The sequence below is a fragment of the Arabidopsis thaliana genome (assembly GCF_000001735.4).
Source record: "Arabidopsis thaliana chromosome 1 sequence".
In the NCBI taxonomy this organism is placed as follows: domain Eukaryota; kingdom Viridiplantae; phylum Streptophyta; class Magnoliopsida; order Brassicales; family Brassicaceae; genus Arabidopsis; species Arabidopsis thaliana.
Window position 1 is genome coordinate 20974161 of NC_003070.9, and position 26914 is coordinate 21001074.

At 37.9% G+C, this 26914-nt stretch overlaps 8 protein-coding genes across 15 annotated transcripts; 2 read left to right on the top strand and 6 right to left on the bottom strand.

The window, feature by feature from the left end:
• On the bottom strand, positions 1 to 2212 carry AT1G56080 (interactor of constitutive active ROPs protein). The gene is made up of 9 exons (NM_104486.4): positions 1786 to 2212; positions 1618 to 1686; positions 1476 to 1529; positions 1340 to 1382; positions 1181 to 1216; positions 797 to 1042; positions 659 to 704; positions 492 to 570; positions 1 to 386 (listed from the first exon to the last, which is right to left on the bottom strand). The coding sequence occupies exons 1-9, from the start codon at positions 2053 to 2055 to the stop codon at positions 297 to 299; spliced, it is 933 nt and encodes a 310-aa protein (NP_176004.2). The 5' UTR covers positions 2056 to 2212; the 3' UTR covers positions 1 to 296.
• A 142-nt stretch (positions 2213 to 2354) lies between these two features.
• AT1G56085 (Cyclophilin) lies at positions 2355 to 3401 on the top strand (the record flags this gene model as incomplete). The annotated part of the gene is made up of 4 exons (NM_148596.5): positions 2355 to 2362; positions 2613 to 2740; positions 2919 to 3047; positions 3185 to 3401. 4 exons carry the CDS (start codon positions 2355 to 2357, stop codon positions 3379 to 3381), a joined length of 462 nt encoding a protein of 153 aa, NP_683437.4. The 3' UTR covers positions 3382 to 3401.
• On the bottom strand, positions 3381 to 5288 carry AT1G56090 (Tetratricopeptide repeat (TPR)-like superfamily protein). 2 transcript variants are annotated; one of them, NM_001333761.1, is made up of 3 exons: positions 4840 to 5288; positions 4374 to 4562; positions 3381 to 4272 (listed from the first exon to the last, which is right to left on the bottom strand). In NM_001333761.1, the coding sequence occupies exons 1-3, from the start codon at positions 5245 to 5247 to the stop codon at positions 3829 to 3831; spliced, it is 1041 nt and encodes a 346-aa protein (NP_001321310.1). In that variant the 5' UTR covers positions 5248 to 5288; the 3' UTR covers positions 3381 to 3828. The 2 variants fall into 2 exon arrangements, with proteins under 2 accessions (NP_001321310.1, NP_564708.1); NM_104487.4 differs by having other exon boundaries at positions 3425 to 4272; positions 4840 to 5235.
• Positions 5289 to 6208: 920 nt separating this feature from the next.
• On the bottom strand, positions 6209 to 9955 carry AT1G56100 (Plant invertase/pectin methylesterase inhibitor superfamily protein; the record flags this gene model as incomplete). 3 transcript variants are annotated; one of them, NM_104488.1, is made up of 5 exons in its annotated part: positions 6209 to 6358; positions 7277 to 7377; positions 7477 to 7587; positions 7908 to 8022; positions 9598 to 9819. In NM_104488.1, 5 exons carry the CDS (start codon positions 9817 to 9819, stop codon positions 6209 to 6211), a joined length of 699 nt encoding a protein of 232 aa, NP_176006.1. The 3 variants fall into 3 exon arrangements, with proteins under 3 accessions (NP_176006.1, NP_001154430.1, NP_001154431.1); NM_001160958.2 differs by lacking the exons at positions 6209 to 6358; positions 7277 to 7377; positions 7477 to 7587; positions 7908 to 8022 and adding an exon at positions 9120 to 9508 and having other exon boundaries at positions 9602 to 9955; NM_001160959.1 differs by lacking the exons at positions 6209 to 6358; positions 7277 to 7377; positions 7477 to 7587; positions 7908 to 8022 and adding an exon at positions 9120 to 9508 and having other exon boundaries at positions 9598 to 9898.
• AT1G56105 (uncharacterized protein) lies at positions 9577 to 10242 on the top strand (the record flags this gene model as incomplete). Its single annotated transcript, NM_001333762.1, has 5 exons — positions 9577 to 9722; positions 9751 to 9827; positions 9894 to 9949; positions 10141 to 10174; positions 10199 to 10242. The coding sequence occupies 5 exons, from the start codon at positions 9577 to 9579 to the stop codon at positions 10240 to 10242; spliced, it is 357 nt and encodes a 118-aa protein (NP_001320879.1).
• Positions 10113 to 12792, bottom strand: NOP56 (NOP56-like pre RNA processing ribonucleoprotein). Its single transcript, NM_104489.4, has 8 exons — positions 12529 to 12792; positions 12064 to 12278; positions 11814 to 11971; positions 11544 to 11731; positions 11195 to 11447; positions 10963 to 11111; positions 10742 to 10873; positions 10113 to 10652 (listed from the first exon to the last, which is right to left on the bottom strand). The coding sequence occupies exons 1-8, from the start codon at positions 12731 to 12733 to the stop codon at positions 10384 to 10386; spliced, it is 1569 nt and encodes a 522-aa protein (NP_176007.1). The 5' UTR covers positions 12734 to 12792; the 3' UTR covers positions 10113 to 10383.
• Positions 12793 to 12967: 175 nt separating this feature from the next.
• AT1G56120 (Leucine-rich repeat transmembrane protein kinase) lies at positions 12968 to 19412 on the bottom strand (the record flags this gene model as incomplete). 3 transcript variants are annotated; one of them, NM_001333763.1, is made up of 24 exons in its annotated part: positions 12968 to 13499; positions 13588 to 13738; positions 13820 to 14051; positions 14134 to 14344; positions 14459 to 14577; positions 14702 to 14860; positions 14949 to 15147; positions 15234 to 15610; positions 15740 to 15801; positions 15899 to 15943; positions 16128 to 16193; positions 16428 to 16493; positions 16594 to 16665; positions 16867 to 16938; positions 17046 to 17117; positions 17203 to 17274; positions 17367 to 17438; positions 17524 to 17595; positions 17747 to 17818; positions 17921 to 17992; positions 18085 to 18156; positions 18261 to 18332; positions 18419 to 18605; positions 18864 to 19412. In NM_001333763.1, the coding sequence occupies 24 exons, from the start codon at positions 18985 to 18987 to the stop codon at positions 13128 to 13130; spliced, it is 3090 nt and encodes a 1029-aa protein (NP_001321966.1). In that variant the 3' UTR covers positions 12968 to 13127. The 3 variants fall into 3 exon arrangements, with proteins under 3 accessions (NP_001321966.1, NP_001321967.1, NP_176008.4); NM_001333764.1 differs by having other exon boundaries at positions 13017 to 13499; positions 18419 to 19409; NM_104490.5 differs by having other exon boundaries at positions 13111 to 13499; positions 15234 to 15801; positions 18864 to 18912.
• A 1173-nt stretch (positions 19413 to 20585) lies between these two features.
• On the bottom strand, positions 20586 to 26853 carry AT1G56130 (Leucine-rich repeat transmembrane protein kinase). 3 transcript variants are annotated; one of them, NM_104491.2, is made up of 24 exons: positions 26604 to 26853; positions 26187 to 26373; positions 25969 to 26040; positions 25807 to 25878; positions 25641 to 25712; positions 25466 to 25537; positions 25239 to 25310; positions 25077 to 25148; positions 24856 to 24927; positions 24698 to 24769; positions 24518 to 24589; positions 24174 to 24245; positions 24010 to 24075; positions 23766 to 23831; positions 23587 to 23631; positions 23393 to 23454; positions 22899 to 23281; positions 22596 to 22794; positions 22342 to 22500; positions 22111 to 22229; positions 21787 to 21997; positions 21472 to 21703; positions 21234 to 21384; positions 20586 to 21145 (listed from the first exon to the last, which is right to left on the bottom strand). In NM_104491.2, the coding sequence occupies exons 1-24, from the start codon at positions 26725 to 26727 to the stop codon at positions 20771 to 20773; spliced, it is 3099 nt and encodes a 1032-aa protein (NP_176009.1). In that variant the 5' UTR covers positions 26728 to 26853; the 3' UTR covers positions 20586 to 20770. The 3 variants fall into 3 exon arrangements, with proteins under 3 accessions (NP_176009.1, NP_001319251.1, NP_001321579.1); NM_001333765.1 differs by lacking the exon at positions 26604 to 26853 and having other exon boundaries at positions 26187 to 26478; NM_001333766.1 differs by lacking the exons at positions 25807 to 25878; positions 25969 to 26040; positions 26187 to 26373; positions 26604 to 26853 and having other exon boundaries at positions 20598 to 21145; positions 25641 to 25764.
• Positions 26854 to 26914: the final 61 nt, after the last annotated feature.

Consider the following 26914-nt stretch of genomic DNA (forward strand, 5'->3'; position numbering starts at 1 on the left):
TTATAAAATTTCGTCTAGCGGTGAATTATACATTTAAATCAAACAATAGCATAAATTTATTAAATCATCCTAAAAAATATTCAATTATTTTTTATTTAATAAAAATATAGGTCCGCGGTATACCGCGGGTTAATATCTAATAAAGATATAAACTCTTAGTCTTAGCAAAAGAACTGGGACTTGCAAGAACAAAATTCCCTGATTCTCTTCTATGGTTAAAGAGGTTTTACAAATTTGAAATCAGTCATGACTAATTGGTCATGAAAAGAAAGCTTAGAAGTTGGTGAGTTTTTGTTTCAACGCCCACTTGTGAGAAGTCCCTTAAAGGATATGTAAAGATCATTGTTTTCCTTTCCAAATATTTCCTCTGCTTTCTGTAATGTTTCCTGGCGATAAAGATTAGATAAGACCATTTTAGGATTCAAACATTATACAAATTTCAGACTAAAAGAGTTGGTTAAGGACTATGTTATGGCTTATGAGGTTATTACCTCGCGGCCCTGCTTCCGGGCGTTAAGTTCCTTGATGTTAGCCAGGAATGCACTGAACTGTTCGTAAGACAAACGGCTCCTGAAAATTCAAAACAATTCCTTATCTATCTATCACTCATTCTCATATACTAGTTGCTGGCTCTAGGAACTTTAGAACTTATATATACCTGGCTTGTCTAAAGAACTCTTTCCCATCAATCCGCGGATGCCGAGCTGTATAAGATCAAGTGAGAGGATAAGAACAAAGCCACAAATCACATGATATAAATTTAGACAACATATTAGAATGCTTTAAAGTTGTGAACCTGAAACAGAATGCGAGCGTGGAGGAGAGTTTGCTACTGAAGATTGCTGGCTAGTTGAAGACCACATACGTATATCATAATGTGAAGATGTTGGAGATGCAGCTCCAGAGAATAGCTTTGGCGATGAAGCAGCAGAGTAGCTTCTCGGAGAAGCAGCAGTAGATAAGATCTTTGGTGTTCCGCTTGGTGTAAACGCGGGAGAGAACTGCGGAGTCATAGACTGTCTTTGCCTCGCTTCACTTAAACCTGTTTCATGAACCATTACACATTGAAAATGTTTTTTTTTGTTCTTCATTATATTGAAAACATCAACAAGTCTTCTGGACTAACGTATGTTCTTTTGTTGCTACAAACTAAATTATTGGATAACTCAGCAATCAATACCTTCATTGTTTGAGTAGGATCCATTTGAATTCTCATCTACAATGCATACAGAGTAAATAACATCAGAACAAGCAACTCTTGAAGAGACTAACACATAAAGAAAAAGGAAAGACAATGAAGACCAATAAGCTCAGAATACTTGAGATGATGTTACAATACCTTTGCCTCGAGGAACCATTCTGACATCAGCAGTCTCAGTTTGCTGTAAAAACAAGAGGAGAGTATGTAACATCTGATTTTGTTTTGTTTCATATATAAAAGGATGTCAAAAGAAGTATAGTGTTGAGTAACATACAGATGGATTATCATCATTCAATGACTGCATCAATTGTCTCTTGAATGCTTCCAACTACAAGCAAAACACTAGAGCTTGAGCTTGAAATCAAATGATTAAATTTCAACAAAAATCAATACCATAACATTTGAAAAGAAAGAACCTTTGCATAATCACGACCGAGTTTCTTCGCAGTGATTGCCAGTGAATCTCGTTCTTGAGTCAGTTTCATCTTCAATCCAAAAATCCAAAAATTCAACCAATTGAGTAAAAGACACACTTTGATGATCCAAGTCAAACCAAATTTAACAAAACTGAGGAGAATTATTACATTTTCATCGACAACATTCTTCAAACTCGAGTCAGCTTCATGGTAAAGTCTTTCAAAGGAAGAGACTCTGTCTTCAAGTTCATGAACAAGCCGATCCTTCTCAAGAAGCTTCTGTCTCAAGCCGGAGACTTGAGATTCCAGATTCGAAACCCTTGAAGCGATAGCCATGGAAGTGATCTTCCTGGCGAGGTCGAGTTGATCATAAGGGTCGGTGGGAATCACGGCGAGAATCTCGTCGGAGAGGTTGAAGTCACCGCCGCTTTGAGACATCGCAAAGGGCCCTCGGGATCTTCGGCTGCCTAAATAAACTACGTGGCGTGTTTTTATTGGAAGATTCGCACTTTTTATTTGTCTTTGTCCGAGACAGAGAGAGATAGTTATATATTGACCATGAAACCCTGACCTTTTATATATTTCATGTTTAAACCCCTTTAGCTATTTGTTCTTATTTAAATACCTTCAACTTTGGTTTTGTTACAATTTAACCCTTCTTTTAAACCCCAAGAACTTGAACGATATCTGAAAAACTCAACTTTGGTTCTTCTTTTTTCTTCCCTTCCCCAACAGTAATGCTCGGGTTTGTTGATGAATGAGATAAGCTAGTGAAAAAGCGTACTACTTTCTTCTCACTTCTAATTTTTGGTTTCAGGTTATGCAGGTAGTGAACATGTCAGTTCTTATTGTGACAAGTCTTGGGGATAGAGTGATTGATATCTAACAAATAAATGCCCTTTGACCTGCAAAAAACTTTCTTAAGATCTGCAAGTAAGTGTCTTTTTGCCTATCTACTAAGTAACATTTCCATGATATTCATTATGTCTCTTAAGGGGTTTAACTTACTATATGGATAGGATCAAGTACTACAATGGGTGTCTCTTCCACACAGTGCAAAAAGATTTCACAGCACAGACCGGTGATCACAGGAGCTGGTGGGGATTCAATGTACAAGTAAGATGTTGTTTTCTTCTTACGATCTCTAATCATATGTGGATATTTTGGCCATACTTAATCTTTTGAGTCCTTTACTCTGTGTTGCCTAATGTGCTGCTTTGCCACCTCCTTATTTGTGTTTCCTACTGTCAATGCCATTAGTTTGTCAACTTTTCTAACCTCCTGTTATGTTGGATTTCCAGATTTTTGTACGGCTATGATATGGTATTTGAGGGTGATGTACCTGAAATCCCCAAGAGGGTTCATAGTCATGAGTCATGACAGGGATGAGAGGGGTGTTAGGGAGAAGATTCGTCGGACAAGTCCTCGTGGTAATGGAGAAGGCAAAAGATGGCAACAGAGATGAAAGTGACAATGAGAACAAGGCAGATAAGTACATTGGTAGAAGACAGCATCATCGGGATGAGTTAAGGGAAATGGAGAGGAGGAATGATGATGGTATTGGTAGGGAGAAGAAACACAGAGAGAAAAGAAAGAGACAATAGGGAAGATGAATACACCATGTGGAGAGTTGACGAGATAGAGATGATGATCGTCGGAGTCATAGAGATTATAAAGGAACGGCAAGAGAGACACACAGTGGAAATGGGAGAGAAGCAAGGGATGGGAGAAGGAATAGATAAAGGCATGGGCCTATTCATATGAGCTAATCAAATCTAGCTTTGGTAATGTCATGAATACAAAACTTTGGCAGTGATGTATTTTTGTGACTTATCAATAATGAAGCTTGTAAATTCCATTTCTGTTCAATTCTAAATCATTATCATCTTCATGGTGATAACAAAGCAGAGTCTCTGAGGCAAAGAAAGTATTAACAAATAGAACAACAGGCCATTTGGTTTGAACATGGTCTTCTGTATTGTGTATCTTATCTAAACTCGGTATGTTTCTTTTCGAAGATGTATAAAAAGACACAGCACATTGATACATGGTGACCGCTGAAACCAATTACAGAAGAGGCAATTCAAAACATGACTAGTCTGCTTTGGTATCACTATCCCCTTCACTCTAATGCTTTTTTCACAGCTCTCCTGTGCAATATGCAATATATCAGGATGAAAGAAACCATCCCATGTTCCTATCTACAATGTTTCACTTCACAGGACGCACCCCGACTGTCTTAACACGGAATCTGTACTGAGGTGGCGACTCATCACTGTCATCGCTGTCTTCATCGTCTTCTTCTTCACTGGAATCATCTTCAACTGTATTCCAACGGGCGTAATCGAGTGTTGAATGACCCTTAGGCTTAGGTATGGCTTGCCATGCATTAGATTGCTTTCCAGACATTGGCACTTCCTTGCTGTTCTGTTCTCTAACCTCTGGTGTTTTAGGTGCAACAACTTCCCCCTTGTTTATCGCATCTTCTCCTGTAGTCTCTAGATCTCTTCTAAGGGAAACTACCGACTCAAACCTCTTATCTCTTCTCTCATTGACACCAAGCTCAACTTCTCTACTTTCTTTATCTTCAGCGTCTTGTTCAACGTCACTCTCTTCTTCCAATTCTGCTTCAGACTCAGGAATTGGAGCAAGGGACTTTCCTTGACCAAGAGAAACAAGACACACTTTTTAGATCCAAATCCAACGAGCCAACACTATCAATAAGGGAAAGCAAGACAGAGAGTATATATATATACCAACTGCGTCCTCAAGCGAGCTTCGAGGTTCTGATAAACCTCAGAATCAGGGTTCAACTCCATAAGCCTGGTGACATCAAAAAGAGCAGATTGGTATTCTTTAAGAGTGACTAAAGTCTGAGCCCTCAGCATCAACGCTCCGCTATGTTTCTGATCAAGCTCAAGAACACAAGTGCATTCTTCTGCTGCCTGAAAGAATCCAAAACAAAAGATCTTAATATTCTTGAATAGATACCAATTTCACAAGTAGTTGGCTTTCTTCTAACACTCATGACTCCGATTAGAACAGTTCTCGATTCCATTCAACAAGCATGAATGTTCTTAGATGTGCTTCTTAATAGCTAAGCATTGGGATTCAAACAAAGACTCAAATTTTCACTAAATCTGTAAGTAAATTGGAATCGTCTATGTATTCAATTGACCATTTCTAACATGGAAGAAGTCAAAAGAGAATTTTTTAAAAAACCTTAATGAAATCGTGCAATTTCAAGTAACAAGCGGCGCGGTTGCTGTGAAGAGCGATCTTCTGTGGTTTAGCTTTAGCAGCAGTAAGAGCCTCCGTATAGAAGAGAAGCGCCTCCTTATACTTGCCGTCTCTATATAGCTGATGTCCTTTCTCCACCTTGCCTGACGCCGTCACCGCTGACGCCATAAATGCTCCCGGAGAAGAAGAAACCGTGGATTTAAGTAATCTGCTAAAGCGAAATAACTGTAGAAAGAAGAGAGGGAGAAGGAGAGATCCAGAGAATAAGAAGAAGAAGAAGAGGGAACAATAATGGCGAGTGAAAGCGTAAATTAAGACCTGGATTGGATTATAATTATATGAATCTTCTTCTTCGATTCTATATGATTTTACGATAATTAATTTAGGCATTTTACGCCCGTGTATTTGTTTTCGTAATTCTTTAAGGGAATGTGACACGTTTAGGCACTTTTAGAGAATTTTATTCCTTTTGAGGCACTTGTCAGGGATGAGGCACTTTTCCAACTTTTTCATTAAACTTGTGACCAATTTGCCCCTGAAAATTAAAAAATTATAATTAAAAAAAAAGTTTCATCTCTCCACGTTCCTTTTTTTTCCTTCTTCTTCGTCGCTTCTTCTTCTTCTTCCTCTTCCTCTCTCTCTCTCTCTCTCTCTCTCTCTCTCTCTCTCTCTCTCTCTTCTCATTATTACTTTTTTTTCTTTCCTTGCAAAATCAAACATTTAAGAGTTTATCAAAATCAAACATTTGAGAGTTTATGGAAAACCCAAGTTGGCAAATTCCAGTATTAAATTTCATATCCATTTGATCGCCTTGTTTGGTACAATTTGATTCTTTCTTGATAAATTGATGTTTCATTGAACGTCTAACCTTAAAAGCATATTCTTTTGCTTATGAGAATCACTTATTTCCACATGGTTACGTTTACGTGGACAAGTTATCATGGAGACAAACTAGCATCATTTTTTATCTTCTCTGTCTTCCATGTTTTTTTTTTTCATCATTTTTATTTTCTTTTTCAAAATCATCAATCATGGTGGTTCTCTATAATTCTTACAAATCATAGAAATTCTGAGATTATCTCAAAATTCTCTATCATAACTTAAAAACGAAGAATATATTAAGAATCAACAACAGAACATTGCTGCTACAATTGATCTTCTTACACGCTTTATATACTTAAACTTGAGTACTTGGACACTCATCAATGGACAACTATGCTTCAGATGTGAGTTACTAGATGACCACTTGGACTAGAGTGCTTGGACACTTATCAATGGACAACTATGCTTCAAATGTGAGTTATTAGATGACCATTTGGACTTGAATGCTTGGACACTCATCAATGGACAACTATGCCTCAGATGAAGTTACATCGACAATGGCCTTTTTGCTGCTACTCGCGTTCTCAACATCACGAACCGTTTCAAGCCCAGATTGCTTAGAAGGTAACTGATCATGGTTAACATCCTCACTTTTCATTGTAATCGATGACAGAGATTCCTTAATCAAGGAGATAAATAAATGGAACCAAATCAAATAATTGTTGAGAGACAGGGAAGATGATGATAAATCATATGAAATTGGGTTTTTAGTTTTGATTTGGAATATTGAGATTCCCGTAAAAAATTGGTTTTGATTTTGGAAAGAGAGAGAAATAAAGACGATAAAGAAAAGAGTTGAGAGAGAAAATGAGGAGAAAGCGTTGTGGTTCAGAGGGCAATTTGGGAATTTTGATTTGGTAAAGTGTCTTCTCCTTTCAAAGTGCCTATTTGTGGCTAAAGTTTCAAAATAGTGCCTCTACGTGTAATATTCTCATTCTTTAATTTTATTTTTAAAGAATACTAAATTCCTAATCCCGCCATCTGGCAGTATTGTTGGGTTGGAGGGTGATATATGGCCCATTTAACAGTCCCCTCAGGCCCATTCACCCTTGGATATATATAGAATTGTTTGAAATATGTACAGATTTCTCAAGATAAATAATCTCTAGTTTTTAGAAGATGTATGTGCTTAACTTCTACGAAATTACGTTTACTATGATCTGTTGATTGATAAGTAGAGATAATGGAATGTTTAGCAGTTAACCATATGTAAAACCACGCATGAAAACAAAATAAAAGTTAAGAGAAGAAAAGAGGAAATAACTTGCTTATAAACCGAGATATAGGTTGCTTAAGTTCCATAGAGAAAAAATAAAGCGAAGACAAAACCAAAAGTTCCAAAAAAAAAGAAGGGATCAATGATCTTGAAAGTCATTGCAGACAATCCTTAAGCATTGTTCTCCACAATGTTCGAACACTGTTCCTTTTTCGATCTCTTGCTCGGCTTCTTCACAACTTTATCCATATTCTTGTTTCTCCTGTGGATCTCTCGAGACACCATCTTCCTCAGCGTTCCTTGAGCTAGAAGCAACTAGACCATCTTCTTGAATCTTGACTTTCTTTGCTCCTTTTTCTTTTTAGGCTTCTCAGATTTAGCCTCCTCATCACCATCTTTTTCCTTGAGATCGACTTCAGTTTCTACACAAAATTCAACAATTACGATTCAATAGAAATGATCCATTGCCTATTATGCTAGAGAAGAAAAAGTAGGTATATTCAACCAAGAACTGAAGTTACCGTTTTCAATAGCTTCAGAAGTAGCATTAACAACATCTATGATCCCTTCTTTCTCAGCATCATCAGTTGTTTGGTTTAATTCAGCTAGAAGATTATCTACAACTTTTAAAGCTAATCAAGGATTACTAGTGTACCAAAGATTAGAAGATTATGTATATTATCCATAGCAAATGCTGATTTAGTCATGATTGACCAAGACAATGATCTTGAAAAAGGTCATTTTGTTTGTATATGGTTTAAGTTTCTGATTCTTAGTTCTAGAATTTAGATGTTACTTTGGTACACTCATCATTGTCTTAGTCAATCATGACTAAATCAGCATTTGCTACCTCCTTTTGAAGGTCCATTCAACACAAAGTTAAATCAACTGATATGCATCGATAACATATGTTATATACTATTCAATAACAGAGAAAAAAAGTAGAGGTTACCTTTCGCTTCTGTTGGAGTCTCTACGGAGGGTTTCTTTCTGATCTTGTTGTCACTTTTCGATTTTCTCTTTCTCGTTTTCTTCTCAACTACTTCACCAATCTGCAGCTCACCCTTCTAATCGACACGTACGAGGTGGACGGATAGAGAACCAGTCATTGTTACTGAGGCTTTTGAAGAGCGTTTTTTAAAATCATACAATCCGACAAGTGATAGTCATTACCACCCAAATTAACCTAAACTCATATTTATCATACAATCCGACAAGTGATAATCAGCACCACCCAAGTTAACTTAAACTGGTTTTTGGTTTGAATGTTAGCTTGGGTGGTAATGATTATCACTTACCAAAAACAGTACTCCTTCCTTAAGTTGTTGTTGTCGTTGTTTCCAAAACAAAAACGTGTTGTTACCTTCAAGGCATAAATAGTGATGTTGTCAACACTTGGAAACACTGCTTATGTTCTTTGCAGATTATGTCTGTATAATAAACAAAAAATGATAAATATGAGTTTCGTTACTACAAATTAAAAAAGTTACCAAACTAAAAAGAAAAGGGAAGAGATTATGAAGAGTCACATTTGAAAGCAGATACGCTATCATAATTGTCAAGGATAGCCCTAAACGGGTATCAATACTAGTCTTCACAAAGACACATTGCTTACCGGAATCAGCCATCAGAAGATTATTGTAAGAGAAATGTAAAATAGGGTTTTGATGAAGTTAAGAAGAAATGGAACTCCACTCTCTCTTTGAGATTTATAAGCGAGTTTCTTCTTTCTTAGAGAAATATGAAAAGCCTTTTTTATTGGAAAATTCAAAAACACTTAATTACTTAGGAAAATACAACGTCGTCAACAGATAATGAGTCTCTCTTTTGGTTAATGACTCATTTATATATTTGATTATTTCAATGGATTTTCACATATCTCCACTTTGCAAGACTCCGGGCGACGAAACCGCAGAAACTATTGTTGGGGTGAGTTGGTGATACATGGCCCATTTAACGGTCCACTATCCCCAATGTATCCATGTTATTAAGGAAGAATTAAAAAGTTTTTATAAGCGACGATATTCATCTCAAGATAATTAATCTCTAGTTTTTTTTTCCTTAAGGATTGATGAGCGTAATTTCTACAACATCAGTTTAGTATGATTATTAGATGGTGAAGTGTTAAGTAATTGTCGCCTAAATGAGACCATGCATGAATAAAAATCGTGATAAAAGAGGGAATCATTTATTTATATGGGGGATGCATGGTAAGCATCGATGTTGTTGAGTTACATAGAGATAAAAAGGTGGAGTAATTAGAAGCGATCAATGATTCTCATGGCAGCATCAGAGAGTTGAGTATAGATACTGATTTGACTAAACAGTTGAAGAAACTCAAACTCGACACTTGGTTGCTTTAATCCACAGCTATGAGGAATGCTAGCATACTCTATCGATTTGGCGGCTTTGTCGTAATCACCGGTTTTCAGACCTGTTTTGGCTTCCGACAGTAGTTTAGGTGCCACCGTCGACGTGTCATTTCTGCAATCCTCCAAGATTTTTCTCACTTCTTTCGTTCCTCCTCCCAGTGACAATATATTTGTAATGTTACTAGAACAATAAAAAGATTGATATATTAGTTAGAGAATATTGTCATATATCTAAGTTAATATATATGTATGGTTATTAGAAGGGAAAACTTGCTTGGTGATGATATCGAGACGAGAGTCGAGACAGTGTATGATGATCTCGGCGATGCCAACACGGTCTGCATGAACGGAGGTTGGGTCGGATTCAAGACATTGCATGCAAATGGTCGGAACTTGTGCATTATGGCATTCCTCTTTCATCAGGTCCTTCTCGGCGCAAATCGGAGAGATCACGAGCAGAGCTAACAGGAGAAACTTGATCATTATCGTCATTATGCGAAGTATATTTCCTATGATTGATTATGTTATATTTCTTTGAGGGGTGTGAATTTCTTATTTGTACTAAGAATATGGGACTGGGAATGTGGTTGGTCACGAGTTTATCTATCCTTCTCAAAAGGAGGTAGCTCTATTGTTTACTTACACAAGTTTTAACATCTATTCAATTTTACCTTTTGTTAATGTTAACTGACCATTCAAACGCGAGCTGCTCTTCTTCTATTACTCCATTTGGGTAAAATAATAAATCATATGGCTCCAAATTCATTTTCACAAACTTGTTAAGCTAGTTTTCCAATTTGGTAGTTAGTTTAGCTATTATTGAAACATTTGCAAAGCACTGGAATTGGTAATTGTATTTTATAAAATGGAGGAGCCTCCTTCACGGTTGCAAACGTCAAAATAGTGAAAACCTAAACAAACTTAAGATATTGCCAAACCTTGAATCGTTTCCAGACCAAAACAAAAATTCTCCGATGTTCACTACGAAAAACAGACGACATTAATTTAGCTCAAAAAAAAAATACAATACAGGGTTTGTTAATGTTGCATCCCTTTCTATTCAGCGCTCTTAGACTTCTTCTTCTTCTTCTTGGTGCTGTGACCATCATCAGTCTCCTCTTCTCCTCCAGCTTTACTCTTCTTTGTCTTCTTCTTCTCTGATTTCTCGTTCTCCTCTGCAGTCTCCATCTTCCTCTTCTCTTTCTTCTTCTTTTTCTCTGACTTGTCCTCCTCCATTGCCACCACCTCTTCTTCTTCTTCACCCTTTGCCTTCTTCTTCTTGCTTTTCTTCACCGAGGCATCAACTGGCTCCTTCCCTTCCTCTTCTAAAGGAGGAACAGATAAAAAAACACTGAGTTTGCCATCATAAAGAGGACTCTGATTACAACCAAAAAAAAACAGCTACAAGAAATACCTTGCTTTAGATTCTCTATCACCTCCTTCATTACATCCACGTTCTTGCGTGGGGCAACACCTTTGTCATAAAATTCTAGCCTTTCCTCAACTTGTTCGCGAAGCTTCTCACCAAAAGCAGTAGTTGCACCATCTGCATAGGACATCAGGGCACATAATTTAACACTTTCACAACAGAATTCATAATCCAAAACTCTTCTTCAAGGAGTTTCAGATTTTTACCAGCAAAACAATCAATCCGGGATGCTATAGAGCACTTGTTTGCAAGATAACGAGCGATACGGCCCTTGTTCTTAGCAGATGCTCGGCCAATGAAGGAAGAATGGAAAATCAATCCATACTTGGGAGTGTTTCCACGTGTTTTAAGTGCCCTGAAATACCACAGCAGTTCATGTCACAAGCAGCACTAAAAGGAAACTGGTGAACATTAAAAATATAGTGCCAGATATTGCACCTGAAAAGAGCCTTCTCGGCTCCAAGAATCTGGAGGGTGGAAGATGGGCATTTAGCAAGGTTAGTCAGACTTCCAGCATGTGAAATCAAACGGGCACCGACCATTTCTCCAATCAAAGCAGCCAAATTAGGGGCAATGTCGCTCATCTTAGTGACAAGATAATCATAGAGCTTCTTCCTGTAGTCAGCAAGGTCCATAACTTTCTGAGCAAAGGTCTGTACGTTGATTAAGTCAAGCGGTGATAAATCCGAGCCTGCCAATAGGGAAGAGAGTAAATGTCTCAGGACATAAGTTAACAGAAACACACATTAACTCAAAGCTACCAAAAAAGTCAGCTCAAAATTTTTACCCATGGATGCTTTTCCAGCTTCGATGACCTCCTTTGCCTTATCTTCATCCCCTAAGACTTCAGTAAGCATGGGGATGTGATCTTCAGTCAACTTTGACTTGTCATCAATCATCTTTGAAACACGGGCGTAAAGATAGTTGTCATTGACTATCTTCACTAGTTCGGGGAAGTGCCACGAATACCATTCCCTGTAATAACATTATAAACAGTTCAGCTACCAATTTTCTCGAGGAAAACACACAATCTGAAAGGGAAAAGCACAAAACAAACCTGACTCTCATGGCAAAGGAATTGATATCCTTATCAAGCGTGTCAAGCATGAAGATAGCTTGAATAACCATGTTATCCACTCGGTTAACATTGAACTTCACCTTGGCTCTGCTGTAGCTGTGAGCTAATCCAAGCTGAGATTTTTCAAGATCACCAGGCTACATAAACAGAAATTTTTTATGAGAACACAAACCATATGAGATAAGCAAACAGACAAAAAGATTTTAAACACATAGAAAGGAGATCACACCTTTAAGTCCTTGATAAACCTATCAAAATGCTGGCGAACACCTCTGAGAAGCTCAAGAACAAACTCATTGCTCTGGCATGGGATTTTAGTAGCTTCAAATATATGTGAACCGAGTTTAGGCTCAGCCAATCCTAAACTGAACTTGGGTTTCTTTCCCTCCTTGACCTTAGGAAGATTCAACTCCAGAAAACTTCTAAGCTCATCAGTCATAACACCTACCAATATCACATTAAAACCAATTCCAAAAGCATCAATGACAAAACCAAAACAATGAAACAAAAACAGAACACAAAAACAAGAATCAACCATAAATTAAAGCTCTTTCTACAATATATCCAGGAAATTTGAACTATAAGGTTTTAAATCGAAGTGTCTACTCTAGCTCTAAATACAAGAACAAGCTACTCAACACAACACATGAATATACAGAACAAAGAATAAGAAGAGAGTAATGAAGAGTCTGACCTTCAGAGACGGCGTTGACTTGGTTGAGAGCATCGAGAGCAGACTCAAAGGGATGAAACGCTGTGAGCTGAACAACACGGCCAAAGCGACTGAGGTCGGAGACAGAAGTCCGAACCGCCTCAGTGTTCTGTCCGATCTCATCTAGTCCGTGAACCTCGAAGAGACCATAGCCGGAAGAAGACTCGTAGATAACATACATCGCCATTTTTTGAGGAGAAGAAACTAAAACCCTAAAGACCTACTGAGCGAGAAGAAATATACAACGAACGAAACTAGGGTTTCAGGGGTTTAATAAGCGCATCTGTTGATGGCGCTGCTCTTGAAAAATTCAATGGGCCAGGCCCATTTAACGGTGTGTTAGTTGTACTAGCTTATAAAATGCCCGGCCCATCACAACAGGTTAACTTTCTTTTTTTTTTTTTTTTTTTTTTTTTTTGGTCATCCTTGCAAGATATCAAAAGTTTGTTACAAAAATTGAAAAATTGTCAACTAAAATATTATTATTGAATGAAAGTGAAATCTGTTTCTCCACATCCTTATATAGAAGAAAATTGTCAACTTCCATATACAAGCATATCAAATTATAGAGGGGACAATCTTCATCTTCCCTCCTTGATCTTGAATCCAACCATTGGCTTCGATTCGCCGTCTCTAAGTGGCATCTCCGGGCCAGGCGCTATAAAGCTCGTCGAGAAGCTAGTGTCTTTCGTTTGAAAGTTGCTGAATGAGGAGCTTGTGGTGTCATCAAATGTACAGTCGGTTAGGTAGCCTGGCTTAGAGGTGGCATCATTGACCTCAGCATCTCCTGACAACATGGCTACTACTCGTGACATTGGTGGTCTCAACGCATAAGATGACTGAGTGCAAAGCAGAGCAATGCCAATCATGCGTTTCACTTCTTCCATGTTGTATTCACTTAGCTCATCATCTATTAGTTCAACGTCACGGTTTTTCTCGTGTAGATTCCATGCCTGTATACAAGAAATACAAAAGGATTATCGGCTTTTGTCATTTATCACACCATCTTCAACTTCGCCTATATGACAAATATAGACGTACCCATTCAAGAAGATATTTTTTTCCCTCTTCCAGGTTCTCATCAGAGTTTTTCCTTCCACTCACTAGCTCAAGAGCCACAACACCAAAGGCATACACATCTGTTTTCTCTGTTAGATGTCCACGCATGGCATACTCTGGCGCAAGATACCCACTGCATTGATACAACTAACATGAGCTATAAAGCCATAATTGTGTTGCAAACAAAATGTCAGGGTCTATGGATTTTGCTTACATCGTCCCTGCCACTCTGGTACTAATATGGGTTTTCTTGTCATCATATAGTTTTGCAAGCCCAAAATCAGAAACTTTTGGGACCAGTTCAGAGTCCAGTAAAATGTTGCTGGCCTTCACATCTCTGTGTATTATGCGAACACTTGCTTCCTCGTGGAGATAAACTAGACCTCTGGCTACTCCCAGACATATCTCATAACGGGTTGACCAATCAAGATGCAAACTCTTATCCCCTGTAACATCCAACCCAATGGCATAATGATTACTTTAGCTTGGCAGAAGCAGAGATAGGTAAGTCATGTTTCTGTTCATTACCAAATAATGCCTGATCGAGACTTCCATTAGGGAGATACTCATATACGAGCAAACGATGATCTCCTTCAAAGCAGCACCCGTAAAGTTTTACTAGGTTGCGATGTAGAACTGAAGAAATTGCAATAATTTCTGCAACAAATTGTCCCTTCCCTTGCCGTGATCCAATTGACAACTGCTTCACCGCCACCTCTCTTCCATCATTGAGGTTTCCCTGTTGAACGTGTTATTCAAAACAAAACGTATTAAAAGGTATTACATGTACCCTTCTTTCCTAGTATCTCAGAAAAATATACAGCTATTTTGTTCGATTCAGTAAGGGACTTACCTTATAAACAGCCCCAAACCCTCCCTCTCCAAGCTTGTTTGAGAGATCAAAATCTTGTGTTGCATTCTTAAGTTCCGAGTAAGTAAAGGTGTAAGGCTTTACGTCCATACTAAGTATCTCTGCCATAAAAAATTCACTACTTAAAATCAACCAATTTAACAGATGATAGTCAACTTTAATTTTGATCAGAGAGCTAAAGTTATTCAGCTCAAGGGCTTGTTTATGTTCTTATTACATCTGTACCTTCATCATCTGTGTACGGTTTTCTTCTTTTTCGAATGACGAGGATAACCACACCCGCAAAGATGCTCAAAAGTCCAACACCAACAATGACACCCACAATAGTACCAGTCCTGCTCTTTCCCTTTGATGGTGGCCTATTAGCCACAGTTGGTGTGAAATCTGAACAAGAATATGTGACACGGCACTAACTAGTATCGGGAGATAGTGAAAATCAGAGGAAAAAAAATATATCAACCGTTTGTGTTACCTGGTGTCGCACTGACGGCCGCTATTAATGGCCCATAAGCCCCTTGGATAGGAATACAACATGTTCCTTTTCCAGCCCAGAAAAGATGGACTTCGAGATGATTTTCTGATACATTTGTTTTATATTCTCTCTGAACTGCTCGAACCGAAGAGCCACCAGCTGTTCTGCGTATATCAAAATCCTTTTCAACAAGTCTTCCCTGGAAAAATGGAGCTAGATCTTAGAATTCATCAGAACCAAAAAGTAACATTTGTGAACCGGAAAGCTCGATCAAGTGGTGCAGACCTGGACATAAATGTTAAAACGTCGTCTTCCAATACCTTTCCAAGAGTTAGAACCTTCAATTTGTACTTCAGCAAACTGAAGTGTTACGGTGTACCCTCCATTTTCTAGCCCCAACCCATAATACCTTAGGGAAGATGCAGAAAGTCGTGCTGACTGAAAAAGCTCTGAGTCCATAGTGTTGATAAATTGTGCTAGTGAAGTAGCTATGTATATATTGTTGCTACTGCCAGCAAAATTTCCTACACTACTGGCTGCCCATCTCTTTGCAGCACTCACAACAAACGAAGCTGGTCCAAGATCCGCGTCCTCCTTTTCAAATAGTGCTCCACTAACAGACCTTATCTCTGGGCCTCCGCAGTTGATCGAAAAGTTATAATCTAGACACCAGTCAATAGCGAAAGTCTTAAAACAATTTTTTTCCAATAAGACATTGGAGCCCTGTCCATATGTTTGCACATTCAACATGGAGAACATAATTTGTGAGGGTATCTTTTTGTTACACTTACAGATTCCTTCGCCTCGATTGCAGGGGAAGTTCTTCTGCAGGCAATGTAGTCCTGATAAAACCCTTTTAACAACAAAAAAAGATTTAAGAAAGAAATGATAAATCGTTTATGCTTGCATCCTTTTGTAGGAAAAGAATAGAAATATATACAAAAACTCACCTGTTGTCAAGACCTTCCAGTGTGAAGTTGTTAGCAACTAGATTGCTGCACATATAACAAACGCTTCTGTTTATTATTCCCTAACAAGTGATTATAATAAACTTTTACGACAAAGAGGAAGTCTCATGCTGCATATGAAGAGGCCTAATGAATATGCATGTGGGAAAAATTCTGAAATTTTAAAAAGGCTCTGAAGATAAGTTGAGATATAATGTTTTTCTTTACTTACAGCTTCAAATCTGGTAAGCTGACCCATGAAGGAAGACTTCCAGACAAATCATTGTACGACACATCTCTGTCAGCATAAAAGAAAAATACAGTTAGGATCTACCGACTATATTATATGTCCAAAACAGTTTCTTAATATCTTGGCAAGTTATCTGTGTCACCAGGAGTGGAACCTTATTCAACTTGAATAAGTGCCCCGTAAATAGTGTACGAGCCATATTAGGAGGATCTGTCAACAAACCGTCCAAGAAACGTTGTGGCTTTTAAAGATGGAAAAATTATAAAGGATTTCGTTACTCACAAATTGCTCAGAGACTGCCCCTTTAGAGTGGGCAAGGATCCATTCAACGTGTTGTTTCCCAGAAACCTAATATGAAAAGACAAACGATTTTTTTTTATAAAATGATCCGTGTAGTTATATAGTAAGACCCAAAAGAAGCAGAAAACATATCATCTTAGTATCTTACAAGTGAGTAAGTCGACTTAAGTTGAAAAGTGAAGCCGGAATTGGTCCATGTAATTTGTTGAAGCTCAAATCACTGGAAGACAAACATGAATTAAACGGTAAAACATGAAACAATTTCTGTTTTCTAATGAATGAGGAAGTATACGAAATTATATTATCAGCAGTTTAAGATCATTTCGTGTTCTTTCTGTGACTTTCACAAATCATCTCACTCTTTTTGACCCTGAAACAGCTTTCAGAGCATGTGAAGAAAAACACTGACATATGTACTTACACTTGTTGCAAACTTGTGTATCCTCCAATAGTAGACGGTATTGTCCCAGTGAGATTGTTGTTCCTCAATACTCTGCAACAAATATCATAATTGCTAAATACAGGAGGAGATAGAAACAGCTCAACAGTACATTAATCTGATCATAAATTGGAGGAGGAGTTGAATCAAAGCTGCCTTACAATACACTTAGAGATTTCATGTCTTTGATGAAATCAAGAGAAGAGCTTCCATTGGATATATCACCAAGCCTCCTACATATAGAATATGAATATGTGGACAAAAGGAAAGATAGAGAAACAGTAAACAATAATGATTCTGACACAATTTAACACATACAGTTCTGTCAAAGCAATTAAGTTGGAAAATGACGACGGTATTGGGCCGCTCAAACCAGTTCCGAGGATCCTCCTGCAGTAAATTGTACCAGTCGTATATTCCCAATTTAGATACAATGAAGAATTATTCCACTATATTACTCCGTATAAATGAAATCTCCTTACAAGGTAGTAAGTTTGGTCCAGAATCCTATAAAGTCTGGTATCCGACCTGTAAGTTCCACATCCATAATCCAACTGGTACAACATTAAGGAAACAATCACCCCAACGCAAAAAACTAAAATGTAAAGTAGTAAGTAGATTATAAAAATTATATCTTACGCGACTTCCAACTCCACAAAATTAGCAAATGATAAAGGTATTCCTCCGCTGAGTCCAGAACTATCGATGTACCTGTAATAGATGTAAGAAATTTTTAAGAATAACAGATGCACAAGACTTTTGTGGTCGACGAACACTAAAGAGTTTCAGACGTTAAGGTTTCATATCTAAATTATAACTAGTCAATAACATAAGCACTTATGGATTTGACAGATAGACTCACATTTGCTGTAGTTTTGTACAACTCCCAATCTCAGCTGGTAAGGAACCGGAAAAGTTATTTGAACTAATACCACTGCAGAAAATATATATAGCTATAAAGAACCATCAAATCCTCTCCATAAGCAGAGTGAAGACATGTTCAAATATAGATAATGAGGAAGCAGCCAAAGCTTACAGTAATCTTAAATCCGTAAGCAAACCGATTTCCTTAGGAATAGGGCCAGACAACGCGTTGATTCCAAAAGTCCTACATTTGAGCATGGGAGACAAACAATTGTTAATTGAACTTGTATAAAATTATCAAAAAAGAAAAAGAAACAAGGTTTCAGAGGCTTTTACATCCACTGCATCCGAGTCAAATTCCCAATAGCAGGAGACAGTGAGCCTGTGAGATAATTTTGACCTAGGTTCCTGAAAGATGTGTGTTTTTGATGACCATTGGATCAGTTAAGAGTCTCAACATATATATACTTGTGAATATAAAAAGTGGGTAAGTGGGTTGTATGGAACTATACAGATTGGTGAGGTATGTTAAGGTCCAGAGCTCTGGAGGTATAGGTCCTACAACATCTATCGCATAAACCTTTCTGAGACAACAACAAACAAAATTGAGACTCAGTGGGAGAATTCGTCGAACATATGGAGTGCATAAAAAGTGGGAAAGAGGTGTAACATGTTATTTATGCGGCAGATTGTGGAGTTTTGGAAACTACAGTCGCATTTGATGAGAGGATTGTAGGCATGGTTTGAGTCGAGTACACTGGCGTCGATGGCGACGCCGGAGCAAAGTTCGCCGCTGATGTTCCATTCCCTCGGCGCCCGAATCTTCCAAGCCGCGAAGATGGAGTTCAAAGCTCGCGCTGTTTTTATCCAACATAATTCACAACGGTCAAATTATTATTAGCACCCCTTAATCTATTACGCTTAACTAAACAACTAGTATTAATTAATTGAAACTATATATTAACTGAACTAAGAAACTCATTCTATTGACAAGATGCATTTTATTTGTTTTTTCGTTAGTGGGGTTTATTACAAAGAAGAAGCTAGCTATTACAAACTACAAATCCAGTCGATAATTGGTGACTAAACTTTTGTCAAGTGTTGAAAAGACAGACCATCGTCGGGATGAGTAGTGGGTCTGGTTCGGTTTTGGGCTCGAACCATCACGTGAACCAAACCGGAACAACACAAGAACCAAACGGTTAGGAGCAGAAACAGAGATCTACGTAGCCTGAGCATTTCAACAGATATAACTTTGGTTCAGAAAAACAAGACCACTATGAGTGTGTTTATAAAGAGATTTGCCGATCAGCGAATGGGCTCTCTGTTTTCTCTGTATAGAGACGTTAATGGCTATCAGGCTATGATTGCTATGGTTCGTAGAGTTGGAAAATTCTTCCTTCTTCACCACTACACTACTTCACATAATAATATAAAAACAATGTTGTCTTCTTCTTTTTTTAGTCTCCACACTCTATAGCAGAGAGAAGACTTAATTACTAGTACTATGAGAGAAGACTTACTATGAAATCTTCCCACTTGTTGACACACAGCCAAGAGAATTAGTGTAACTGATCAACAATGTAAGATTGACTATAAACGAAACTTCGAGTTTCAAGTCGTCGTCCATTTTCAACCACTTGAGATTTTTTTCTTCTTTTTTGATAAAAAGGGGACTTGAGACTTAAGGATTATTTGGTAAGTCTCCTTTAGATATGCCAATATCCATTTAGTGCTCGTGGAACCCACTCATGAAAGTGATCTTAATCATTATTTCCTTTTGAATTCCAAGACATAACACATGATTACATATCAAGGAAGGAAGAAGTTGCTACGGAAGAGTCAATCACCTTTAGAGACTGCACCGGTTGATTTGGTTAAAGACTTAAAACGACATGAATAGTGCGAGCCCCATCACGACCGGTTAGAGATCCACTCCAAGTCCAACTTAGAGCTACTAAAATATTTTTATTGAATCAAAGAAGTATTTTATTTTTATTTTAAGTAAACGCATAGTTAAGAGTTTCGATATACAAGCAATGTTCGATTAGTTAAACGTACCGTAATGAGAGTCGTCCATGCATGCATGGCTAAACGTTGAGGTCTTTTCTTGATTCCCTTTTTGTTGTATCTCAACATCATTTGGAGATTTCTTGAGCTCTGATCCGGCTTGGGATCCTCAGTGGAACCGCTTGGAAACTGGAATAAGCTTAAGAATGCAGAAGCAGTCACTGATGCTATCATTTCAACAGTGAATAGTTAATTACGTTTCTCCCACGGTAGGTTTTGAGGACAAACGTGACATGATAAATCGTGTATTAAACTAGTGTGTAATAACCTAATATCTTCCATTAGCAGATCGATGGAGGGCCGCACAAGAGAAACTGATGCTGGAGCAATGCTATGATCTTTTGAGTTAGAGGTACATATATAGATCATTTGAAGACCTGAACTGATATGTTTCTGTTTCTGATCATAATTTGGAGAGGAGCTTCAAGTGTTTCGTCCTGATTCAACACTAATAGACTTTCAATACAAAACTTCATTTACACTAGGACTGTAAAGTATCCAATATGCTTAGCTCTGGTTTTCTCCCCCACTTATTTACACGATCTTTGCTCATGTGACGTCTACATCTTCATGACATAAGCATACATATTTGAATTGCAGCTTTGAAAATCCAGTTAGAGCTCCTGGAACCCCCACTCATGAAAGTAGTACAGAGATTATTTCATTTTTGACTCCCAAATAAAACATTACAACACATGAATATACTACAGAGTCAGTCACCTTCAGAGACTGCATTGATTTGGCTAAGTACATGAATAATGCGAGGCCCATCACTAACGGTTAAAGATCAATTTCAACTTCTAACTACTAAATTATTATTATCGAATCAAAGTGAAATCTGTTTTTCCCAATCAAAGATGAAAATTGTCAATCCCTTTTTTTTTTTGTACAAAATTGTCATCTTACATATATACAAACATCTCTATAGCCATAAATCGTAGATGATACATTGTCATCTTCCCTCATTGATCTTGGATCCAAGCATTGGCTTAAAGTCGCTGTCTCTGGGTGATATCTCGGAGCCAGGCGCCACAAGGCTCATGGAATAGCCTGTTGTGTCTTTGATTTGAAATCCGCTGAGAGATGAGCCTGTGGTGTCATCAAATCTCCAGTCGCTTACGTAGCCTGGCTTAGAAGTGACATCACCGATCTCAACATCTCCTGAAAGCATGGCCACCACTCGTGACATTGGTGGCCTCAAGGCATGAGATGTCTGTGTGCACAACAGAGCAATGCCAATCATGCGCTTTGCTTCTTCCATGTTGAAATCAGTCAGCTTATCATCGATTAGTTCAATGTCACGGCTTTTCTCGTGTAAATTCCATGCCTGTATACAGAAAATACACAAGTATTATTGGCTTTTGCCATTCTAAACTCCATCCATTTACAATCAATCATAATAAGCAAGAACGTACCCATTCAAGAAGATATTTTTTTTCCTCCTCCAGATTCTCATCAGAGTTTGGCCTTCCACTCACTAGCTCAAGAGCCACAACACCAAAGGCATACACATCCGTTTTCTCTGTTAGATGTCCACGCATGGCATACTCTGGCGCAAGATACCCACTGCATTGATACAGCAACATCACTAACATGTCTCACTAATTTGTAATTGTGATGCAAACCAAAGGTCAGAGTTTGTGGATTACTTACATCGTCCCTGCCACTCGGGTACTTATGTGGGTTTTCTTGTCATCGTACAGTTTTGCAAGTCCAAAATCAGAAATTTGTGGGACCAGTCTAGAGTCGAGCAAAATGTTACTGGCCTTCACATCCCTGTGTACTATGCGAACACTCGCCTCCTCGTGGAGATAAACTAGACCTCTGGCTACTCCCAGGCATATCTCATAACGGGTTGACCAATCAAGATGTAAGGTCTTATCCCCTGAAACATGCAAACCAAGGGCATAAATGAGTACTTAAGGTTCGCAGAAGCAGTGATAGATAAGTCATGTTTCTGTTCATTACCAAATAGCGCCTGATCAAGACTTCCATTAGGTAGATACTCATATACGAGCATACGATGCTCTCCTTCAAAGCAGCACCCATAAAGTTTTACTAGGTTGCGATGTAGAACTGAAGAAATTGCTACAATTTCTGCAACAAATTGTCCCTTCCCTTGACGGGATCCCACCGACAATAGCTTCACCGCGACCACTCTTCCATCATTAAGGTTTCCCTATTGAATGTGTTTTTCAAAACAAAACGTATAAACAGACACTCTTCTTTCCTAGTATATCTAAGAATATACAGATATCAGATATGTCGTCCATTTCGGTATGGGTACCTTACCTTATAAACAGGCCCAAATCCCCCCTCTCCAAGCTTGTTTGAGGGATCAAAATCTTGAGTTGCACTTTTAAGTTCCGAATAAGTAAAGATGTAAGGCTTTACGTCCATACCAAGTAGCTCTGCAAAAAACGATTCGGTTATAAATTAACCAATTTAAAAAATGATAGTCAGGTCTAATTTTAGGGCCAAAATTCTTCAGCTCAAGGGCTTGTTTGTATTCTGATTACATACCTTCATCATCTGTGTACCGTTTTCTTCTTTTTCGGATAGTAAACATGACCACACCCGCAAGGATGCTCAAAAGTCCTACGCCAACAATGACGCCCACAATAGTACCAGTCCTGTTCTTTCCTTTTGATGGTGGCTTATTCGCCACAGTTGGTGTGAAATCTGAACATGAATATGTTACACCATCTCTTAGGCACTAAGTAGCATCAAAAGATAGTGAAAATTAGGGAGAAGAAAGAATTCGCCATTTGTGTTACCTGGTGTTGCACTGACTGCTGATATTAATGGTCCATAAGCCCCTTGGATAGGTATACAACATGTTCCTTTCCCAGCCCAGAAAAGATGAACTTCGAGGTGATTTTCTGATACATTTGCCTTATATACTCTCTGAACTGCTCTAACAGTAGAGTCACCAGCTGTTCTACGTACATCAAAATCCTTTTCAACAAGTCTTCCCTGGAAAAACGGAGCTACATGTCAGAATCCATCACCAAATTTGGAAATGGATAACACCAAATAGTTAACTTGTAAAGCGGAAAGCTTGATCAAGTAGTGCAGACCTGGACATAAATGTCAAAACGTCGTCGTCCCAAACCTTTCCAAGTGGTAGAAGTAGAACCTAGAATTTGTATTTCAGCAAACTGAAGGGTTACTGTATATCCTCCATTTTCTAGCCCCAACCCATAATACCTTACGGAAGATGCAGAAAGTCTTGCTGATTGAAATAGCTCTGAGTCCAAAGTGTTGACAAATTGTGATTGTGAAGTAGCTATGTATATATTGTTGCTACTTCCGGCAAAAAGTCCTACACTACTAGCTGCCCATCTCTGACCAGCACTCACGAAAAATGAAGCTGGTCCAAAATCCTCATCCTCCCTCTCAAATAGTGCTCCAGTTACAGATCTTTTCTCTGGGCCTCCGCAGTTGATTGAAAAGTCAGAATCTAGACACCAATCAATAGCGAAATTAAACAAAAACATTTCCAACTACCCATGAGTTTGCTCAGTACACATGGAGAATAACAGTTATGAGGATATCTCATTGTTACACTTACAGATTCCTTTGCCTCGATTGCAGGGGAAGTTTTTCTGCAGGCAGTTCAGTCCTGGTAAAACCCTTTTAACAAAAGAAAAATGATTAAAGAAAGATTCATTAAATCTTGCATCCTTTTGGAGGAAAATAAAAAGAAAGAAAAGAGAAACATATAGGCGTTTCAATCACCAACAAGAACATATTTAAGATAATCACCTGTTGTCAAGACCTTCTAATGTGAAGTTGTTAGCAACTAGGTTGCTGCAGAAATATCATACAGTTTTGTTTAATACAGATTATAATAACTATCATGCTGGATATGAAGAAGCCTAGTGAATATACATATGAGAAATTTTCTGTGAATATAGGTTGGATATGGTGTTTTGTTTACTTACAGTTTCAAGCTTGGTAAGCTGACCCATGAAGGAAGACTTCCAGACAAATCATTGTACGACACATCTCTGTGAGCATAAAAGAACAATAATTAGGAATACACATAATATGTAATATGTCCCAAAATTGTTTCCTGATTATCTGGCGAAGTTATCCGCGTAACCAAGAGTGGAACCTATTTCAACGTCAGTATGAAACTTGAGTCTACATCAGGATGAAACAATTATAAAAAATTTTGTTACTCACACATTTCTCAGAGACTGCGTCTTTTGAGTGGGAAAGGAGCCATTCAACGTGTTGTTTCCCAGAAACCTAATATGAAAAGACAACAATTTTTATAAAAATACTACCCATGTAGTTGTGTATTAACTTATTAAGACCCAAGAGAAGCAGAAAACACATCATCTTACAAGTGAGTAAGCTGACTTAAGTTGAAAAGTGAAGCCGGAATTGGTCCATGTAGTTTGTTGAAGCTTAAATCACTGGAAACCAGACACGAGTTACTTACACTTGTTTGCTAACAGACATGCATTACATGTTATAACATTAAACCATTCCTGTTTAGACGATCAGCAATTAACAACAATTTAAGATTGTTTTGTATTTTCTCGGGGACTTTTACAAATCATCAATATGGGATGATTTCGTATTCTCACGGTGACTTTTGACAGTGATGATCTCACATTTTTTACAGGGAAAGACCCTGAAACAGCTTTCAGAGCATTTGAAGAAACAGATTGACATATGTACTTACACTTGTCGCAAACTTGAGTGTTCTCCAATAGTAGACGGTATTGTCCCAGTGAGATTGTTGTTCCTCAAAACTCTGCGACATATATCATAAATGTTAAATACACGGAGGAGAGAGAAACAGTTCAACACTACAAAAATCTGATCATAAATTGGAGCGGAAGTTGAATCAAAGCTGCCTTACAATACACTAAGAGATTTCATGTCTTTGATGAAATCAAGAGAAGAGCTTCCACTGGATATATCACCAAGCCTCCTACATATTGAATATGAATATGTGAGGAAAGGGAAAGAGAAAGTAACAGTAAATAATCATGATTCTGATACCAATGCAACACATACAATTCTGTCAACGAAGTCAAGTTGGAAAATGACGAAGGTATCGGACCACTCAGACCAGTTCCAATAATTCTCCTGCAGTAAAACATGTACCAATCGTTGAATCCCAAATTAAAACATAAAGAAGAGTGTTCTACTAAGAGGAAAATTAATACAGACTATATTAAAACAAGATGAATGTAACAAATCCAATATAAGTCCCGTAAAAATGAAAATCTTCTTACAAGGTAGTAAGTTTGGTCCAATCTCCTATAAAGTCTGGTATCTGATCTGTAACTTCCAGATCCGCGATCCAACTGGTACAACATTGAGATTAAAACGTAAAGTAATAAATAGATGGTACAAACCCAACAATAAAGCTTATCCTCGAATTCAGTATATCTTACGCTTGTTCCAGCTGCACGAGGTTAGCAAATGATAAAGGTATTCTCCCGCTGAGTCCAGAACTATCTATGTACCTTCAAAAGATGGAAGAAATTCTTTAAAAAGGTAATTACACAAGAATGTTGTGGTCGGTAAACACTAGATGATTACTGAGGTTAAGATTTCCTATCTAAGTTATAACCAGGAAATAAATACATAAAACGCTTGCCGATTTAACAGATAGACTCACATCTGTTGTAGTTTTGTACATCTCCCAATCTCATCTGGTATAGAACCGGAAAAGTTATTTGAACTAATACCACTGCAAAAAGATATACATATGTATAAGGAACCGTCAAGATCTTTCAGAAACATTGTGAAGAGACAATTATATTAAAACAATGAAGAAGCATCCATAAGCTTACAGTAATCTTAAATCTGTAAGCAAACCAATTTCCTTAGGAACAGGGCCAGACAACGCATTGATCCCAAAAGTCCTACATATTAAAAACAGTTAAGCGTGAGAGACAAGAAATTGTTGTAGAAAATCATCACGACAACAATAAGACAAAGAAGTTGTCAGAGACATACATCCATTGCATTCGAGTCAGATTTCCAATTGCAGGAGGAAGTGAGCCAGTGAGAACATTTTGACCCAAGTTCCTGAAAGAAGTGATTTTGATTTGTGAAAATTTGTGCTCTTTTTCTTGTAGCTTAATCTATATAATCATCAAGTAATAGTAAAAACCATACAGATTGGTGAGGTATGTTAAAGTCCAGAGCTCTGGAGGGATAGGTCCTACAACATCTATCGCATAAACCTTGCTGTGGCAACAACAAGGAGAAGAATTTGAGACGTGACATAGCTGAAGCATAGTTACCACATGAAATTAAAAATGATTTGTATAAAGAAAAGTCAAGTCCCAGTGGGGGAATACGTCGAACACATGGGGTGCACAAAAAGGGCGTACATGTTAGTGATGCGGCAGATTGTGGAGTTTTGGAAACTACAGTCGCATTTGATGAGAGGATTGTAGGCAGGGTTGCTGTCGAGTACACTGGCGTCGATAGCGGCGCCGGAGCAAAGTTCGCCGCTGATGTTCCATTCTCTCGGCGCCTGGATCTTCCAAGCCGCGAAAATTGAGTTCAAAGCTCGCGCTGTTGTATCCACAATCAATCACAACGGTCAAATTAATATAACCGGTCAATTATTAACAGAAACTAACCGGTAAGTATCTTATTATTTTGGAATTTGTGGATACAATTCATGGTGTATTTTTTGTTTCTAATCAATTTGGATCCGAATAACTAGTATAAGACTATAATCTATACAATCCAATTGATTATTGGTGATTGAACTCTTTGTAAGTGTTAGATTAAAGACAAACCTTCGTCGGGATGAGTAGTGGCTCCGGTTTGGTTTTGAGATTGAACCACCTGAACCGAACCGGCAATACACATGAACCAGATAATGAGGAGTAGTAGACACGGAGACCTCCGTATCCTGGTCATCGACGACGGTGGTTTTGCTTTTGGTTAAAAAACACAAATGCTTTTTAGAAAGAGTTTATTTCTGCTCTTTGCAAAATTTAGTTGAGAGGTCTAAGCTTTTGGTTCATTTATGATTTCAGTTTAAATACTATAACAATTGCCGTTACCAAACTAAGAGATGCATTTGCTAATTTGAATTAATTAATGG

What these genes read in the sequence shown, in the direction of transcription:
- AT1G56130 (NM_104491.2), bottom strand. Translation starts at nt 26,727, where the DNA reads ATGACCAGGATACGGAGGTCTCCGTGTCTACTACTCCTCATTATCTGG. An exon ending in TTGACTTCGTTGACAGAATT is followed by an intron (nt 24,770 to 24,855) that starts GTATGTGTTGCA and finishes TTCAATATGTAG; the next exon opens with GAGGCTTGGTGATATATCCA. An exon ending in GTTTTGACATTTATGTCCAG is followed by an intron (nt 22,795 to 22,898) that starts GTCTGCACTACT and finishes CCGTTTTTCCAG; the next exon opens with GGAAGACTTGTTGAAAAGGA.
- AT1G56080 (NM_104486.4), bottom strand. Translation starts at nt 2,055, where the DNA reads ATGTCTCAAAGCGGCGGTGACTTCAACCTCTCCGACGAGATTCTCGCC. An exon ending in AGAATGTTGTCGATGAAAAT is followed by an intron (nt 1,687 to 1,785) that starts GTAATAATTCTC and finishes TTTGGATTGAAG; the next exon opens with ATGAAACTGACTCAAGAACG. An exon ending in ATCCTACTCAAACAATGAAG is followed by an intron (nt 1,043 to 1,180) that starts GTATTGATTGCT and finishes TTCATGAAACAG; the next exon opens with GTTTAAGTGAAGCGAGGCAA.
- AT1G56090 (NM_001333761.1), bottom strand. Translation starts at nt 5,247, where the DNA reads ATGCCTAAATTAATTATCGTAAAATCATATAGAATCGAAGAAGAAGAT. An exon ending in AATTGCACGATTTCATTAAG is followed by an intron (nt 4,563 to 4,839) that starts GTTTTTTAAAAA and finishes GGATTCTTTCAG; the next exon opens with GCAGCAGAAGAATGCACTTG. An exon ending in CTCGCTTGAGGACGCAGTTG is followed by an intron (nt 4,273 to 4,373) that starts GTATATATATAT and finishes GGTCAAGGAAAG; the next exon opens with TCCCTTGCTCCAATTCCTGA.
- NOP56 (NM_104489.4), bottom strand. Translation starts at nt 12,733, where the DNA reads ATGGCGATGTATGTTATCTACGAGTCTTCTTCCGGCTATGGTCTCTTC. An exon ending in TCCTTTGCCATGAGAGTCAG is followed by an intron (nt 11,732 to 11,813) that starts GTTTGTTTTGTG and finishes ATGTTATTACAG; the next exon opens with GGAATGGTATTCGTGGCACT. An exon ending in CCGGATTGATTGTTTTGCTG is followed by an intron (nt 10,874 to 10,962) that starts GTAAAAATCTGA and finishes TGTCCTATGCAG; the next exon opens with ATGGTGCAACTACTGCTTTT.